Consider the following 19290-nt stretch of genomic DNA (forward strand, 5'->3'; position numbering starts at 1 on the left):
ACACTCACTCCTTAGTCCTTACTTCAGTCACTCGCGAAACAAAACCTATTTTTAATTCTTACCCTCTCTCTCTCTCTCTCTCTCTCTCTCTCTCAAATTCCGCCGTCGCAATCATCTCCCTCCTCCGCCACACCAAAACCCTAACAACCTTCATTCTCCCGGTGAGGAGAGAGAGAAACTCTCGGCAAATTCTCCATTGTCAAATTCATTCATATTTTCTATCTCTTGTTTCCTCTTCGCATCATCAATTTCCTTCGATCACACTTAGAAATCCTCTTAATCACTAAACAATCAGGTATTTTCTTCGTTCTATCCGCAAATCGCATAAATTTTTTCCGATCTTTTATTTTACTTTTCAATTTCGTGGCGTAAGATATGCATTTCATTTGATTCTTATTTTTGTTGACATTTTAGGGTTTCAGATATGGCAGCACCTGCGATTCAGGAACCTTCCGTTTACATTGCTCCTCCTGCTGAAGTTGTCAGTCCAATTTTCTTCATATGTTTCGTAATTTTTGACTTTATTTTATTAATTTTAAATGTTAATTAATTTTTTTTGACGTGATTTAGGTTGGTAATGCGTTCGCTAGGCAATATTATACAATACTTCAGCAATCTCCGTCTCTTGTCTATCGGTTTTATCAGGATGTCAGTAAGCTTGGTCGTACAGGAGATAATGGTGTTATGAACTCTACAACTACCATGGATGTGAGATTCTCTTGTTTTTAGATAGCTTGTCTTTTGGTTCATTTGTTGTTGCATCTGTGAATAATTTAATATTGCGTACTTGGACAATTGGAAAGTTATTTCTGAATTTTTTTTGCTTTTTATGATTAGTGTTTGTTTTATTCGCAGTGCTTGATCTATGTGTAGTACTATATTTTTGCTTATCTACTCAAATATAATTTTATTGATGTGTTTGAGTCATACAACTGAAAATTTTGTGTTCATGTTGTTGGGCACAAAGGGTTAACAACTCCAACAACACCCACACCAAGATCAATTTAGGCAAAATAATCAACCAAACCAAGACTAAACCCTAACTCACCTCAATCACCAATAATAACCAACAATGAGCATCAATTGACAAACAATAATGAACAATAACCAATAACACACCAGGATTTTTACGTGGAAAACCCCTTCGGTGTGAAGGATAAAAACCACTGGACTAGTCAAGGGAGTCTACCCAAGTCACTTTTATTATGATAAAATGAGAGTACAAGCACTAATAGCAATCCAACAAAGTGCACTACCCACCATCAACCATCAACAAGAGAAATACAATAAAAGAAGAATAATGAAGAGAATTTCACCAAAAACAGGACAGCTAATGTTCTGGTACGTTTTCTGGCACACCGGACCACCAAACCCGATCACCAATGTTCAGATTGAAGCCATATGTGTCCCCTACAACATACTCAAAAATGAGCCAAATCGGACCACGTTTGTCCCTCCATTGGATGTGTTGATCGAAACTGTACAGGCTGATTTTTGAATGAACAACCCGCTTTTTCTCTCTCTTTTTCTATTGTTTTTGTATGCTGATTTTTAGTAACTGCTGCCCCTTTTGTTGTACAAAGACTTAAAAAAAATGACAACTTAAAGCTTCCAAGGGAAGCTAACCCAAAGTTATAATAGGTAGATCCATATATTTAAAGACCCAAAAATATCATAACTCCCGAAATAGGCTGGACACCCAACAATCTCCCCCTCCAGCCCCATTACGGAGGAGATAACAATATTTCAATGATCACTTGAAACTCAACCCGGCAAGCTTGCTATAAAGCTCAACCTCGCTTCCGGGAACAATCTTTGTCAACATATCTACACTATTCTTGTGCGTGTGAATTTTCTTCAGCTTCATCTGATTATCCTCAATCACATCTCGTAAACAATGGTATCTAACATCAATGTGTTTGGTACGAGCGTGTTACATGGCATTCTTGCTCAAATCCATAGCACTTTTGACTATCACAAAGTATTACATACTCATCTTGGCTCACACCCAACTCTTTGAGGAACCTTTTCAACCAAAGCATCTCCTTCCCTTCTTCCATTGCTGTTATATACTCTGCCTCATTAGTAGACAATGCTACACACATTTGCAACTTGGATTGCCATGAGATGGCTTCCCCTGAAAATGTAAACAAGTAACATGAGGTAGACTTTTCTGCTATCAACATCCCTAGCCATGTCTGCATCAGTGTAACCTTGTAGAATAGGATTTGAACTCTCATAGCACAAGCTCAATTTGGAGGTGCCCCATAAGTATCTTAAGATCCACTTCACTGCTTCCCAATGAACTTTATCCATATTGGATAAATATCGGCTTACCAAGCCAACTGCATGTGCAATATTTGGCCTAGTACACACCATAGCATACATCAACGAACCAACAACAGAAGAATAAGGAATGGGAGACATATGTGCTTTCTCTTTCTCTGTTGTAGGACAATCTTTCCTGCTCAACTTGAATTGTGATGCTAGTGGAGTACTAACTGACTTAGCTTGCTTCATGTTGAACCTTTCAAGCACCCGTTTAATATATTCTTTTTTGTGATAACCACAATCTCTTGGACTTTCTGTCACGAGAAATCTCCATGCCTAGAATTATAGTAGGACCCAAATCCTTCATATCAAATGACTTGGACAATTCTTCTTTCAAACTGTGAATCATCTCAGCATCTTGCCCAACTATCAACATTTCATCAACATATAAAAGAAAAATGATGAAGTTACCATTAGGGAGCCTTTTAAAGTACACACAAGGATCAGCTGAAGTTCGCTTATAGCCATTGCTTTTCATAAATGAATCAAATTTCTTATACCACTGCCTTGGTGCCTGCTTTAGCCCATAAAGACTCTTTCAACTTGCAAACAAGTTTTTCTTTCCCTTTAACCTCGAATCCTTTAGGCTGCTCCATGTAGATTTCCTCTTGCAAATCACCATGCAACAATGCAGTTTTCACATCAACCGGTTCCAGCTCAAGATCAAGACTTGCAGTCAATCCTAACACTGTTTTGATAGAAGTCATTTTGACAACCGGTGAGAAGATCTCATCAAAGTCAATGCCCTTTTTCTGGTTGCAACCTTTCACCACCAACATGGCCTTGTGCTTCACTATCTTTTCATCATCTTTCTTATTCTTAAAAACCCATTTGTTCTTCAAGATTTTTCGACCTTTAGGAGGCTTTACCGACTCGTAGGTGTCATTCTTTTTCAAGGAATCCATTTCCTCCCTAATCGCTTCAAGCCATAAGTCTCTGTCTTTGCGAGACAATACCTCCTGGAAGTGTTGTGGCTCCTCCTCATCAGTGACTAGGATATATGTTGAGCTTGGATATCGTTTTGAAGGTATTTGTCCTCTAGTTGACCTTCAAACCTCTGCATTGTCTGCATTCTCAACATCATGGACTAGTGGTACAAGTTGCCCCCCTGCTCCTGAACCTCTTCTTCATGTTGTGGAGCATCATCATCATTAGCATATTCTTGCTTATCAAGTGCATCACCATCAGGATGTACCTCACCAACATTATCAAGTACATCTTCATCAACCTCCTCATTTGCTGGACGATTCAAAGGAATAGGAGTAGAAGTATCATCAGTAGCAAGTGGCAAATCTGAAGTAGTAGCCTTATCAACATTCAGAATATCTGCACCCATCTTGTGCTCATAAAACACCACATCTCTACTTCTTACAACCTTCCCTTTTTCTGGATCAAAAAGCCTGTAACCATACTCTTTATCACCATACCCAACAAATATGGAAGGAGTTGACTTTGAATCAAGTTTTAGCCTCTGCTCTTTCGGAACATGCATGAACGCCTTGCACCCAAATACCCTCAAGTGTGAATAAGAAGGATCATTGCCCTTCCACATTTTCTCTCGAATCTCAAAACCCAAAGGAATTGACGGAGCTTGATTGATCACATAAACTGCGGTATTCACAGCTTCAACCCAAAATGGCTTAGGAAAATTTGACATCCTCTACATACACCTCACCTTCTCCACAATGGTTATGTTCATTCTTTCTGCAACATATGTTGTGGGGTTCCTGGAATAGTTTTCTCGTCCCTTGTACCATGATGAGAACAATAACCTTCAAAATCATTTGACGTATATTCACCACCATTGTCAGTTCGAAGACACTTGAGGTTTATTCCTGTCTCCCTTTCAACCATGGCATGAAATTTCTGGAATGTCACGAACACTTGGCCTTTTGCTTTCAATATGTAAATCCAAGTTTTTCGCGTAGCATCATCAATAAAAGTGACAAAATATTTATTACCACCAAGAGATTCCACCTCAATTGGACCACAAACATTCGAATGCACAAGATCTAATTTTTCTTTCTTCCTAGTAGACTTCTTAGCGAAAGATTCTCTATGTGGCTTGCCAGCCAAACAATGATCACAAGGATTAAGAGAAGTTGTAGTATCAACAGGAATAAGAGCTTTGCTAGCCAAGAGTTTGATTCCTTTTTCACTCATATGGCTTAGCCTCCGATGCCACTAGTTTGGAGATGACCTTTCCTCAACCGCATACAACTCACCAGAACACACCTTCAAATGTGTTTTGTATAGAGTGCAACACAAATCACCTCGAGCAATTGTCATTGAGCCCTTAAACAACTTTCATTTACCATCACCAAAAGTATGTCTTAAGCCTTCTCGATCTAGAGCATTTCCAGACAACAAATTAAGGCGTAGATTAGGAATATGGCGCACATCTTTCAATGTTAGCATGCACCCGATGCTTGTCTTGACTCGAATATCACCAATGCCAACAATTTTCGCCGAACTTTGATTACCTATTTTCATACTACCGAAGTCACCAACTTTGTAGCTTTGAAAATACTCCCTTCTAAGGACACAGTGGTAAGAAGCTTCTGCATCTACAAGCGACTCTAAGTCTGAGCCATCAACATGATGACACTCACAAGTTGCACAAATCAAAGTGACCTCATCATCACTCTTAAATACAGTTGCTGCGGTATTTTTATCGTCTCGATCTCCATGTGTTTCTTGCCTTTTCTGCTCTCTTGAACTTGAAACAATACTTCTTAATATGACTAGGTTTCGTACAATAGTGACAAGTCCTAGTCTTCTTTCCCTCTCTTGACTTGGACCTACTATGTGAGTTACCACGCCCCTTAGAACCTTTGCTCTTGCTTCTTCCCCTGTTCTCAACAACTAATGCTTGTGAATTATCAACTCCCATCTCCTTTCTTCTCAACACTTCATTGAACATACTCTCTTTGATGACATCCAAAGAAAGTACACCGTTTGGAGCAGAGTTGCTGATAATCACTACAAGAGTTCCCCAACTGTTCGGCAAAGAACTCAACAAGAATAAAGCTTGCAACTCATCATCAAGAACAATCTTCATCGTCGTCAGCTTGTTAATGATGTCCTGAAAATCATTGAGATGTTGGGACACTGATATTCCACCTTTTAACTTCAAATTAATAGGTCTTTTGATTAAAGAAGCTTTGTTGTGAGCAATCTTTCTTTCATAAAGACACTCCAATTTCTTCTACAACTCATAAGGATTGGTTTCCTTTGATACATGATTGAAGATACTAATGTCAATCCACTGTCTAATGGTACCCAAAGTCTTTCGCTTTGATTTTACCCAATCTTTTTCATCCATTTTTCAGGTTTTGTGGGTTTACAAGTAGGACCATCATCACAACAAGTGGTTACATCAATAGGCTCAAACAAATCTCTACAATACAAGTCCTCCATCATGGGTCTCCATATGGAATAATTGGTTGATGTCAACTTAATCATGGAATCACTACTACTAGTACTAGTCTTCATTTAGCTTAAATATACGTCCGCTCTGATACCAATTGTTGGGCACAAAGGGTTGATAACAACTCCAACAACACCCACACCAAGATCTATTTAGGCAAAACTATCAACCAAACCAAGACTAAACCCTAACTCACTTCAATCACCAATAATAACCAACAATGAGCATCAAAAGACAAACAATAATGAACAATAGGCAATAACAACACACAAGGGTTTTTACGTGGAAAACCCCTTCGGTGTGAAAGATAAAAACCACGGGACTAGTCAAGAGAGTCCACCCAAGTCACTTTTATTATGATAAAATGAGATACAAGCACCAATAGCAATCCAACAAAGTGCACTACCCACCATCAACCATCAACAACAAGAGAAATACAATAAAAGAAGAAAAATGAAGAGAATTTCACCAAAAACAGGACAGCTACTGTTCTGGTACGTTCTCCGGCACACCGGATCACCAAACCCGATCATCAATGTTCAGATTGAAGCCTTATGTGTCCCTTACAACATATTCAAAAATGAGCCAAATTGGACCACGTTTGCCTCTCCATCGGATATGTTGATCGAAACTCTGCAGGCTGATTTTTAAATGAACAACCCACTTTTTCTCTCTTTTTCTACTGTTTTGTTGCTGATTTTTAGCAATTGCTGCCCCTGTTTGTTGTTGTACAAAGACTAAAAAAATGACAACTTAAAGCTTTCAAGGGAAGCTAACCCAAAGTTATAATAGGTAGGTCCAAATATTTAAAGACCCAAAAATATTATAACTCCCAAATTGGGCTGGACACCCAACACATGTTGGATAATAACATGTGGAGTAGTACCTTTTTTTGTTTGTGTTTTTGAATTATGTTTCCGCTAAATTTAGCTATGTCTTAACATGTGTACTACTAATGAATAGTTTTTGATAGCATTCTGTAATATGGTCAAAGGATCGGATTTGAAAAGATACCTTGGGTTGTAATTATTTGTTTGGCTCCCGACCGTAGTCTGTTTTATGGTTTCTGTGACTTTTCTTTCTTTGTTTTGGCTTATTGTGTGTTTGAATGTGTCTTACAATCAACCTAAGGTCACTATGTGCTGCTGCGTGCATGATCAGTTCTCTTATTTTGTAAATGTCAAACCTTTGATTCATGGCAGTGTAGATTTGTTTCTTATTTGGTACTGCGTGCATGCTATGTGGAATTAATGGAAGTGTTTCTTATTTGTTGTTTACCCCTACATTGAAGCCTGTTCTGTTGTTTGCGTTCAGGCTATAAATGAGAAGATACAGTCATATGGAAGTTTGAGGGCAGATCTGAAGTTTGTTGATGCGCAAGAATCCTATAACGGAGGAGTGATTGTTCTTGTGACTGGATTTATGGTTAATGATGATGATTCAAGACGGGGATTCACTCAGACATTTTTTCTGGCTCCTCAAGACAAAGGTTATTTTGTCTTAAATGACATATTCAGATATGTGGAGGGTGATTTTCAGCATATTGAAAATCCGCATAATGAAATACAGGATAATGGTATAGCACCGAATACAGCCAGTCAAGGTAATGAATTGTTTTTGTCGTTTTTTTTTGTCAGCGTAGATAAGAGCTTATGTTTCCTTGCTTACAATGTTTGATATCTGAATCATGCTTTTTGTTGATTTGTTTTAGTAGAAAAGCTACCAGTTCAAGAGAATCACATTAATAGAGATTCCAATGGAGAAGTTTTCCATCCTCATGACAATGGTGATGTTTCAGTTGAGGCAGTTGAGGAAGTGGTGGAAGAAGAGCCAGTTGTAGAAGAAGAGCTTGTCGCAGAGGTTATTGATGAAGCTCCAAGTCCGCCTACTGCATCACAGGATGTTGAAGCAGATGTCAAAGTTGTTGCTGACTCTCCGAATGACTCACAAGTGTCAAAAAAATCTTATGCTTCAATTGTAAGTTGGCTCTTATCTTTAACCACTGTAACTTTACAACTCTGAGTTGTCTTCACAAAGATAGCTGTGTATGGATTTCTTAATGTGTTGATTTAGTTTTGGAATTCGTATGCCTTTCTTTTTTTTTTTGTGCTACTTACAAACATACTTGGCTGCATATTAAAATCTAATTGATCTTATGATTTCTAATAATAGATTATTAGATATGTTAGTTGTAAAAGTTGAGCATTTGTCAAATTTGAAAGTCACTCTGTTGCATCTAAACATTAAAAATTAATAATTGTAGGAAGTGTATCATTATTTTTGTGGCAAAGTACAAATGGTTAGAACACTCATTTTTGCAATGTTGATGGAAATCCTCAAAAGTTGACCAATTAGTTATTAACTTGTAATTTGTGGTGGGTAAGGTCATGAAGGATACTCCTGTCCTCGCACCATCCCCCAACTATTCGAAAGCCATGCCTAGAGTTCAAGAGCGAAAGACGCAAGTCACTCCCACTCCTGTGGCCCTGGTCCCACCTTCAAATACTGATGTGCTTGAGGACGAAAATAACCATGAGCCTGAAGGTATCTTAGACAACTGTAATATGGTTACTTTATTTCATGACTATGCTCTTCTTTGAAATCTACTTGCTTCTGTCTATTAGTTAAATGGTGTATTTCCTCTTTATCTTTTTACGTTTGCAGGTGATAGTCACTCAATTTATGTCAAGAACCTGCCTCTTAATGTCACTCCTGCTGTGGTTGAGGAAGCGTTTAAGAGTTTTGGTAAAATTAAAAGTAATGGTATCCAAATTCGACTTAACAAGGTACATATGCAATACTTGGATGTGATTAATACATTAAGTTTCCATCTAAATTGAGTTGTAAACTGGGGACATGTGTGTGGCTCAGGGTTTTTGTTTTGGGTTTGTGGAATTTGAAGAGGCTGGTGCTGTACACAGTGCTATAGAGGTATGATGTTCAACTTCCTGAATTAAGTTTTTTTTTTAGCTTATATCTGTAAATTAAGTTATTCTTCTGTAATTTCAACGCTTAGGTTGTGCCAGCTTAGTTAACCTTTGATCGTTTTTTACTTGTAGACCTGCATACTCTTTTATGTATTAAAACTTTGTCAGCTCATCTTTTTTATAGGGATTCCAGCTAATTATATAAAAGCTTCTGCTAAAATGTATGAAATAAAATTTTGAAATCATTTTAGTTTTATTCTGATATTTTAATTTGGGATTGAAGGTAGTATTGAAAGTTTTTTGTGGAACTGTTAGAACTATGTTATTATGATGTCATTGCTTCATGATGAAGTACTTATTTTATGGTTTGACATTTAATTACTCCTTAGGCAGCTGATCTGTTTAAAGAGTTGAGTGTCACAACAACAATAATAACAATACCAAAGTCCAAATCCCAAAAGATTGAGGTTCTATATGAACCAATATATTAGTTCCAATGTTCGTCCATATGGATTCTCTTCCGTTCTTTTTGATTTTATACCATTTCAATTTGTAAATTTAAATCTTTTAATTTTTTTCACTCTATCCTCCAAGTCATCTTCTGTCTTTCCCACCCTCTTATCAAGTCCCCCAAGTTCTAACTATCAATTTTCCTTACCGGTTACTCTTTACACATGCTAAAAGCATCTTAAATGATTCATTTTTCATCTTTTCCTCATTAATTAGAACTCTTAAACCATTTCATCAATTTCTATTTTGAATTTATCTCTCAAGGTATATCCACTCATCCATCTAAACATTCACATCTTCACTACTCTCATTTTCCTACTATGTTTACTTTTTACAGCCCAACATTTAAATCCATATAATAGCCGTTTGATAATATTTGCTTTTTAATTTTAACAGCACACCTCAATCATATAATATTCCAGTGTTTGCTCTTTATTTTTGCCATCCACACTTATTTTATGGGTCATATCTTGTTGGATGTCTCCACTATTATGAAATATGGACCAAAGGTATTTGAAACATCCACTTGGAGCCATTTCTTTCTTTTTTAGCTTTATAGTACTGCTAACAGGAGTTGAGCATCATGTACTGAAAATAATTCTCATTGATAATAAGCAGATTTGCTATTGCTTGTCATCTTCTATTATTTATTTTATTTGTTATTTATTGATTTCATTAATATGGTTTGTTATTGAACTGTTTTTATTTTGTTCTATTAGGCTTCACCCATTCCTATTGGTGGGCGCGATGTTGTGGTTGAGGAAAAGAAGTCCCCTAGTTTCCGAGGTATGTTGGATTTAATATTTATGTAAGCTTGGACCCTTAATCATTTTAGTTTGCCGATTTAAGTACATTATGCTTTTAGTCCCCCCTCCCCCGGAATGAAATTAGAAAATGTGAAAATACTAAGGAAGAGATGGCTGGGAATTGGTGAAAGGATTTTTGATGTTGATTTGATGATGCTGGATCACTCTAGTCATGGGCCATATGCTTCTTAGCTCATAAAGTTAATTATTGTTAGTCTGGAAACTTGATATTGTTTTTCCAAAACTGCGTAACCTTAATTTTGTAAGAATTGAGGCAGGTAAATTTTTTTGGATTTTCTTGCATTTTGGGTAAATTGTAAATTTAATACTAATATAACAGTGTTCCAAAACCTTCATTGTATACTGTGCATCAACGACTCAGTTTTCCCAGTATAATCTGCTGACTGCAATTTTGTTTGCAGGGCTTAACCGAGGACGATATCCTCCTGGAAGAGGAGGTGGATTCAACAAAAGCGAGGGAAGCAGAGGTCGTGGAACTTATGGGGGAGGTAGAGGGTATAGCCGGGGGGAGTTCCGAAACGACTTTGGAAACAGGGGTGGTGGTCGAGGATATTATAATCGTAGTGAAGGGTTTAACAGGAATGATCAAACTGGGTTTGGAGGTGGGCGTGCGAACCGTGGTGGTGGATCTGGTATTGCGAATTCAAGGGCACAAAGGGTACCTGCACAGTCTTGAGATACAAAAGAGTATTTGGTAAAGTTAAATACCTTGAATTAAGTGATTTGTCTAGTGGATGAAATAGTATTTGGGCAGTATCTGCTCGATTTTTTTGTCACTTTTTTTGACAAGAACATTGAAATGACTTCACTCTATTTCCATCCTTTATAAATTTTGATCTGTTTTTGGGGATACACTAGGTTAGCATAAGAGCTTTAGAGTATTAGAAGTACGCCCTTTTTGATGTGCATTGTAGGGTGTTTTAATATCTAATTTTAGTCTGAGGTATATTTAGCAAGTATGCAAGACTCTTGCCATCTCAATTGGAATTGTGGGTATAGTAGATTAATCAGTATTTAAATGGAATTGAGTATTCGGATTCGAATGATTGATTTTAAATCGTGTTTGTCTTTTTAATTGTATATGTTTGCATTAACTTGAAAATTGAAATGGCATCCCAATTCGAAGTTTTTTAAGTTTGGTTCCTCGAAACCTACTGAATGATCCAAGTAGTTATTTCTATATTTTTCCTACTTTTGTTTGATGCTATTCGTTTGAGATTTATTAATTACACATCACTGAAGAAAGTATACCTTGCCTAAAGTTTTGTGATGAGTTTCAGTTACAGAACGCTTTCTGTGGTGCTCATTACTTTCTCCCATGTTCTTAAGACGTTGAATTTATTGAACTTGTTCTACAAGTGGAAGTAGAGAATATATCATTAATGTAGGAGGCTTGTATTTGTCAATTTTGTTCGTATTGCAATGCAACTTTGACTGACCCTGTTTAATTTAGAAAATTTGAAAAAAAATAAGATTTTTATATACCTTTAATCAAAAAATAAGCTTCGGCAAAACTTTATTCTTAAAATAAGCATCTTTGGCCCTAAAGCTAGGCTCGGTAAGTAATGCTGTTACTAACGAGTATAAAGAAATGGTCAAAAAGTCGCTGTTACTAATAGCGACATATGATCAAACCTGGTCAAATCAGGTCAAACATTTGTTCGCTGTTAGTAACAGCGACTTTAAGGGTTAGGTCTGTGAAACAAAGTTATGTGAAATGAGGAAGGAGGAAGAAGACTGCTGTATTTAGGTGCGTATAAGGTTGCTGTTACTAATAGCGACTTTATAGTTGACCAGTTTGACCATATGTCGCTGTTAGTAATAGCTACTTTATCCTTCACTAAATTTTTTGACCATTTCTTTATACTCGCTGTTAGTAACAGCAATTACGGACCGAGCCTAGCTTTGGGACCAAAACGCTTATTTTGGGAATAAAGTTTTGCCGAAGCTTATTTTTTGATTAAAGTTATTAAAAAATCTTTTTTTTTTTTTAATTTTCTTTAATTTAATAGGTTTTTACTAAATGAAATTTAATTTTACCGAATAAAATTGATTTTTACTGATTATAATAGATTTTTACTTGTTGATTATTGATTTTTTATGATTGAAATTGATTTTACTAATTTTAATTGATTTTAGTTGTATATTACAACTTAAAATTGAATTTTACTAATTGTGACTGAATAAAATTAATTTTTACTTATTATTATTTTTTTTTTGTTAAGGTGTGCTAAACAGGGTTGTATTTTTATAAAAATTACTCCATACATAAGAGTCATAAGACCAGATTTTTCCATTGCATTTTTGGATTTCTCAACATGGGATGGTTGTAGCTCAACCCATAGAGACTTGGATTCATAGCGTTTAAAATAAATCTTAGTTTTAGTGTTTAAATTCCACTTTTTGTATGTTCCTATAATTTTTGGGGGTGCATGAGTTTGGATATAGCTATAAAATGCAACTGTTGGATCTAAAATATGTTTGGTTAGTGAGTTAGGTTTGAGATGAATCTTAGTTTGAAAACATTTGAGCTTGATTACTGTTTTTATTTTGGATTTACAAATTAAATTAAAGAGGGGTTTGCAGCTATGCATAGAAAAATCAAGCAAAAGTTTACGTATGTTTCCCAATCAACATATAATAATCAACAAAACAGAGCTACAAGATTACGAACGCTTTGATCTTTGTATTTAATTTAATGCTTATAGTTGATTTGAAAATTACTCATGAAAAATTTTCCATTTACGTGAAAAGAATTATTTTTTCCTTACCTGTAAAAAAGAATTACACATAAAAAATATTATATATGTCATACCTATATAAAACACTGCAATACAATTGATATCGATTTGCCTATATTTTCTCAGTTACAACATAATGGCTGGCGAGAAGATACTATTACAAAGTTGATAGTATTTTTTTAAAAATTGGCCAAGACTAGAATCAGAAGAGAAAATCATCAAGAACCCACAAAATCCCTTCTTGAGATATTTTCATTGCAATCAAACCTCAGCACGCGAGTGCAATATTACATAATCATGAATGATGTTCATCAACAATGCAGTCAATTATATATAATCAGCTATCCAATTTACATGCTATAAAGAGGCAATATAAAACTAGATGGTTGAAATAAAGAGCAATAAAAATAACACTTAACAACTTACGGCTCACCCTAAAGGTAAAAAAAACCTTTTATTGCAAATGGCGTACATTATTAAGCTAAAAGTTGATGAAGTCATGAAAGTATAAGGCTAGATTAGTAGCTAAAAGTTATAATCAAAAGCAAGCGTTAATTTTATTGTAACTCTCAACATGGTTAAAATGAGTTGCAACAAGTAATTGTTGGCCCATTCTAATGCTTGAAGAGATGCATATGCAATCTGAAGGAATGGAGTGTGCAAAGGGTCAAATTTGCAAGCTTCAGAAAGTGTTATCTTAAAAAGAAGCCTCTTGACAACGACTTGCAAGATTAGTGAAAGTGTAGGTGTTACAAAATACAAACATTCTAAAAGTTATTATTCTTTGTTTGTAAAGTAGTATAGCTGATGTTCTGCTGACAACAATTCAAATGAAATCAAACACCCTACTGGACCCATCCTTAATTTTAGAGTCTGGATTCTAAGTTTTGAGATCCATAGAGTCTAATTTTTAAACCCTTTTACGATCCAACCCCATTCTAAATTTAATCCATTATACAACGCAAAGTTAATTTTAAACTCATTTTATATTTATTTTGACTATTTTAAACATATATAGAACCTATGAACTCATTTTAACCATAATTAAAATTTTTTAAAATGAAAAAAATACAATAAAGTATGAACACTAAATGTAAGACCTATTTAGGACTCATTATTTAGAACCTCAGACCAAACAAATCTGGATCTGGATCCAAAATTTTTATAAATCTAAGTCTAGGTCCATAAAAATTAATCAGCGCAACTCAGACTCCACTTGTTCAATGCTAAATATTTGGGAGTTCAAATTCACAAAAGAATTGTTGGTAGCATGTGGTATATAAAATTCAAAAAGGCTGCTCTTCTGCAAACCAAAACTTTCTTCTAAGGAGGACACTATAAGATGATGCTTACTTTATACAGGAGTTTGGTGGTGATAACTTAACTTGCAAATACAAGAAATGTTTTTTAGGACACAAACTCTGCCAATTTATGCAAAATCAAAGAGACGCTCATTGGGATGCTTCGAATCATACCTCAACTTGCGGCCAATCTATATTGATTCAAGGTCATATGTAGCTCAACGTACAAGCCTTTAGTGACTCGGATTGAGGTGCTTGCAAGAACTCCATAAGACCAGTTACAGGATACACAAGTTCGAAATCCCAGCAGCAAAGTATGGTGTCAGGGTCTGGTCAGAAGTTGATCATAAGATCATATCTAATTCTGCTTCTACAGTGACTTGGGTTACAAACACTAGGGGTGCAAGATGTCAAACCAGTCAAGCTTCACTGTAATAATCAATCAGCTAAGCATATAGCAAAAATAGTGTTTTTCATGATGCATTACAGCATTAGTACTTCTGATAACAATAAACAGGTAAGAAAATGAATATATGAGGCAGGAAATTTATACCAACAATATTTAGTTGAGCAACATATACATTTAGTGGTGTGGCAACTAGTCCTGTCAACTTATACATGAACAAATTTTCACGTAGCCTTAAATGGGAGTCACAAATAATTAAACTCAACTTAGAATGCTATTTGGACAGAATCCTAAATTGACCAAAAAATTTCCTAAATTGTAGATCGAGGTAGCTAAATCATCAAATTGAGTGGAATGATGAAGAGGGATCTTATAAAGTTGACCAAGTAGAGGACAGATTTTCAGTGAAAATTTAAAAGAGATTCAAGCTTAGAGAGCAAAGTTGCAACCCTGGACATACTCATTCTCATTATCGACATACTTTGTCCAAAGTGGTTTAAATTGGCCCATGGCAATGTCGAGCCAAGGCTTCATGTTTCCATTGAAGTGCACAACAGCAGCATTACGAATTTCATCCCAGCTTATGCTTGGATTGTAACCGAGACCAAGAACATGCCATGATTTATCGAGTGGTTTTGTTGTTGAATAGAAAGTGATCAGACCTGGGGGTAGGGTCCCAAGTTTCCATAATGTTCGGTTTTCATTCTGCAATCATAGGAGAATAATGTGTTAGCAATGACACATGAAACTTAAACACCCTAAACCTAAAGATCTTTGGATGAATCATGGGAAAAAAGGATACAATTTTAGTAAATTGTAAAATGTAAAATACAGAATATAAATCCTCATGTGACTCGGTTCAATCATGTCTAACTAACTAAAATGAAGTACCAAAACAATCGCTAATAATAAAGTTCAAATATTCCATTCATACCGACATCACATTGTGCAATCCATAACATTTTCTTCATGAACCGAGCATCAAGACACATAAACTCCAAATAACTTTTATCTTGACTTTTGACAAAGACCATGGCACAAGTTGTCAATTAGTTTTCCTAACTTGGGTGCAATTACTACCTAGAGTACTTGACTCTAAAAGTTCAACACCTAGGAATCAGGGTCTTACAATATGTAAAAATATTCTTCTAGTTTAAGTATTACCATAAAGGCATGAATGGAAAAAACAGACTGAACAGAGATAGATACATATGCAATAAACACCATACAGAAGGAATGTTTTCTTACCATGTTCTGCCAGTAGTGGTATTGCTCAGTGCAACCTTCCTTTCTCCACGCATCCAGATCAAAGAAGTTCATACCATATGCCCACGCACATGCTTTTGGATTGAACTTCTCCTTGATCAGGGGATGTGAGAAGTTCATGTACTGCGCATATCTATGAAATGACCCAAAGCATGTTTCAACTGCTCCATTTACTTTCCCATCCATATCTATCTCCCATAGCCCAGTCAAATCCTTCTGCACAACAATATCATCATCCAAAAACAGAATCCGATGCAGTTTCGGATACATTTCAGGCAAATAAAACCTCAAATGGTTTAACATGGACAAGTACTTTGGGTTCCTAAACTTCATGTTATTAGTATCCTTTGTTGCATTCTCAAGCTTATTCTCAAAATAAAATTTCTGCAAGTTTGCAGACTCAAGCTGTTTTAAAACCGGCACATAAGATGAATTTAAGAATGTGTAATCCTCATATGCCTTCACCTCAATGTGTGCTCCACTATAGTCCTTCATCTTCATCATAACCTGCATTGCCCCCAAATTCATCCTGTCTGTCACAACATGAAACACATGTTTGGTAGGGTCCTTAGCATTCTTCACTGCAGAATTCAACACCACAGAAGCTGCAACTACATTATCCGAAAATATTGCATAATGATAAAGGTTAGGGTCTTCCAACTCAGGGATTGGAGCTTTGCCCTCATCAGAATACTTCTCTGGCTGCAAAACACGCTCCTCCATCAGCCTCATAGACAAGCAGTGCAAGCTTTTCGGTATGGACTTTGCAGCAATCAAGCTTGAAAATGCCCCTTGTTTCTTAGCCTTGGTTAACTGCTCATTCAACCCAAAAATTGTGTCCTTAAGCTTCTGAATCTTAAGCTGATTATCAAAAGACTCTTTAGCTTCCACAATCACTTGCCTAGTCATCTTAATTCGCTCCTTCACTTCCTTCTCGAACTGTCGTAGCATATATTCATCTATTGAGAGAGCATCAGACTCAAATAAAGCTCGATAAGTAGGCTTGTTAAGGAGATCCGTATAGTTCCGAGAAAGATCAGCAAAGATTCGCAACATCTTAGAGTTCTCAAGTTTTAGTTTCCTAGCATATGATGCATACGCCAGAACAAGATTTCGGTGATCATCGGCTTGTTTTTTGATCTGATCAACCCGTGACTTCAAAGGATCTGATTTCAGTGCTAGCACTGACCTCCGAAAAGATCCGCCACCAAGTAACTGAGGACTGTAACCCTATTCTCTCACCAAATAATCATAATATCAAAATCACTATTGACAACAAAATAACTGCCTTGAAATGGCTTAATCAAACTATCGCATCCTCAATAATTTAGAAAAAGTAACAATTGCACTATCGAGAAAGGATTTACTAAAGCCGTAATTTCACATCAAAAGCCACTAAAAAAATTACAAATGAAAGCGAAAGTTTCATAAAATCGAAACCGAAGAAATTCAATCCAAAATGCAATACAGAAAACGGAATCGCAATTTAACCAAAGAAGAAGGCGATACAAAGCAATCCAAATGAAACATTAAACTCGACAATTCAAAAAAATTCAAGCAAAATCAATGCCTAATAGAGATCGATGTAAAATACATATGTATCAATCAAAGCAATAAAAATAAAATCATAAAATCAAACATCATCATAAAATAAAAACAGATCTAAACGATGATATAAAGACTTACAGAGGTGGCAATAGACGAATGCTGAGGATTTTCAGTGAAGAAAAGCGAAAGTGTGAAAAAAATAGTAACAACGACGGCGATCGAAGAAGCGAGGAGTTTGAAGGTGATAACCGACACTACATGCCTCGCCATTGTAGAACCTTCCTGCTATCTATTCCTCCTACAACCAAACCCTAGAAAGAGAAAGCAATTACACAAATACTTCGATTTGTTATTGTTTACAGTGTATGGAATCGTTCACAATCAGATCAGAAGAGAGAGAATTAAAGAAGCGTTGTGCAAAAAGATAAAAATAAGAGTTTTTTTTTTTTTTTTTGGTTTAGTTTCGTCGGTGGGAGGAGAGAACACGGAGAAGAAAGAAAGAAGAGGGAGTGAGGTAGTAGCTTAGTAGAAAGTGGAGTGAACTGATTTTTATTTTTATTTTAAATTTCTTAAAAGGGTGTTACATTGATTGATTTGATGGTGTTTTGTCCATAAACTCTAAAATCATCATTTATTGTTTATTAACACATGAAAAATCATTAGAATAGGTAGGATTAGTAACTACATGCAATTGAGATTTTTATAATTCCCATTAACTTTTTAATATTTTTATATATGATTTATATATAAGAAGATAATAGTATTGATTGAATTAAGATATTTTGTTTATATTTTTTGAATACATAAATGTTCGTGATTTATTGAAAAGATATTAACAAGCTTGCATATTTAAATATATAAATATAAAATAAATAAAGGTTGTTTTAATATTAAAAAATTGATACATATTCGAACAAGTAAATTGAAAATAAAATTAAAAGTACATTTTTATTGTAGAATAATTACATTCTAAATAATTATACATCAGCGTTAAGAGGCTAGATGCTGTTATTTTGCGACACTTAAATTTTCATGATGTCATTACAAAATTTTGTCATTTCACTATTACTGTATGATCAACATCTTAATGGGAAATACATTCGAAATTAAAATATGCTTCTATAGAAATGAAATTACCTTAAAATGAGGTTTGTATATAGCATTATTCTTGATTTGTGTAATCATTTCATTGTATTCAGGATTTCTTAGTTTTATTGTGTCTCTTGGCAAATCAATCATGGTGCTTAAAACAACTTTAAAAATTATACAAATAGTTTCACTAAAATGAGGAAACCGTTCTCTTACATAACGATTGGATGCTCCTCACTGAGAGTCCAAACAAATAACAAAGCTTATCTAAAGTTAATATGTTTCTTGCCATACTTGCTTTCTAAATCCCTGCACGCATGATTAGTAGAGAGTACTATGTTCAATTCTAAACGTATTAAAACAATACTTTTACTATTTGGTCGTTCAACATACAATAACTCTTGGATCTATCTTTCTTCAATTCAAAAACAAGTTATGTATAACTCTTAGTTTCCGTTTGGTTAACAGTACTAATTAATAGTAATGTGAATGATTTATAATGTAAATTTTTATGATATGCATCAATGTCATTCCAATGGTCATAAAAGTTTGGTTTATTTTTGTTTACAATTTTCTATTACTGCCTAATACCATATGTTTAAATGGTAATATATTAGAATATATTTTGTGAATAAAATGAGATTGTTGAAAGTCACTAAGTATGGCGATTAAATTTATCAAGGGTTATTTCTACCAAAATTATACTAACTTTCTATTATCATTCCTACCATTTAATACCGATTACCAAACAAGCCGTTAGTGTATGTACTTGACATTAGTAACACACATGTGACAACGTAATTATCAAGTCTAAAAACTCATTATTTTTGCGACTCGTATAAATGAATTTTATTATTCTTGCATGACATGGAAATTAATAACTATATTTTTAATATAAAAAGAAAAATAAAAGG

The 19290-nt window shown here is 35.1% G+C and overlaps 2 protein-coding genes across 4 annotated transcripts; one reads left to right on the top strand and one right to left on the bottom strand.

Moving 5' to 3' along the window:
- Positions 1-11056, top strand: LOC130813051 (nuclear transport factor 2-like). 3 transcript variants are annotated; one of them, XM_057678756.1, is made up of 10 exons: positions 1-295; positions 415-481; positions 571-708; positions 7076-7364; positions 7473-7738; positions 8146-8305; positions 8426-8547; positions 8633-8692; positions 9918-9984; positions 10427-11056. In XM_057678756.1, exons 2-10 carry the CDS (start codon positions 425-427, stop codon positions 10699-10701), a joined length of 1434 nt encoding a protein of 477 aa, XP_057534739.1. In that variant the 5' UTR covers positions 1-295; positions 415-424; the 3' UTR covers positions 10702-11056. The 3 variants fall into 3 exon arrangements, with proteins under 3 accessions (XP_057534739.1, XP_057534740.1, XP_057534738.1); XM_057678757.1 differs by having other exon boundaries at positions 7-295; positions 7476-7738; XM_057678755.1 differs by having other exon boundaries at positions 13-295; positions 423-481.
- Positions 11057-14585: 3529 nt separating this feature from the next.
- Positions 14586-17826, bottom strand: LOC130813052 (galacturonosyltransferase 8). The gene is made up of 3 exons (XM_057678758.1): positions 17426-17826; positions 15722-16969; positions 14586-15178 (listed from the first exon to the last, which is right to left on the bottom strand). Exons 1-3 carry the CDS (start codon positions 17555-17557, stop codon positions 14903-14905), a joined length of 1656 nt encoding a protein of 551 aa, XP_057534741.1. The 5' UTR covers positions 17558-17826; the 3' UTR covers positions 14586-14902.
- Positions 17827-19290: the final 1464 nt, after the last annotated feature.

Source organism: Amaranthus tricolor, chromosome 5 (genome assembly GCF_026212465.1).
Source record: "Amaranthus tricolor cultivar Red isolate AtriRed21 chromosome 5, ASM2621246v1, whole genome shotgun sequence".
NCBI lineage: Eukaryota > Viridiplantae > Streptophyta > Magnoliopsida > Caryophyllales > Amaranthaceae > Amaranthus > Amaranthus tricolor.

Excerpts from the sequence above, each read along its gene's own strand:
- LOC130813052 (XM_057678758.1), bottom strand. The coding sequence starts at position 17,557 with ATGGCGAGGCATGTAGTGTCGGTTATCACCTTCAAACTCCTCGCTTCT. Across the intron at positions 16,970-17,425 it reads ATTCGTCTATTGCCACCTCT|GGTTACAGTCCTCAGTTACT; the intron begins GTAAGTCTTTAT and ends GTGAGAGAATAG. Across the intron at positions 15,179-15,721 it reads ACCACTACTGGCAGAACATG|AATGAAAACCGAACATTATG; the intron begins GTAAGAAAACAT and ends CTATGATTGCAG.
- LOC130813051 (XM_057678756.1), top strand. The coding sequence starts at position 425 with ATGGCAGCACCTGCGATTCAGGAACCTTCCGTTTACATTGCTCCTCCT. Across the intron at positions 7,739-8,145 it reads AAAAATCTTATGCTTCAATT|GTCATGAAGGATACTCCTGT; the intron begins GTAAGTTGGCTC and ends GTGGTGGGTAAG. Across the intron at positions 8,548-8,632 it reads TCCAAATTCGACTTAACAAG|GGTTTTTGTTTTGGGTTTGT; the intron begins GTACATATGCAA and ends TGTGTGGCTCAG.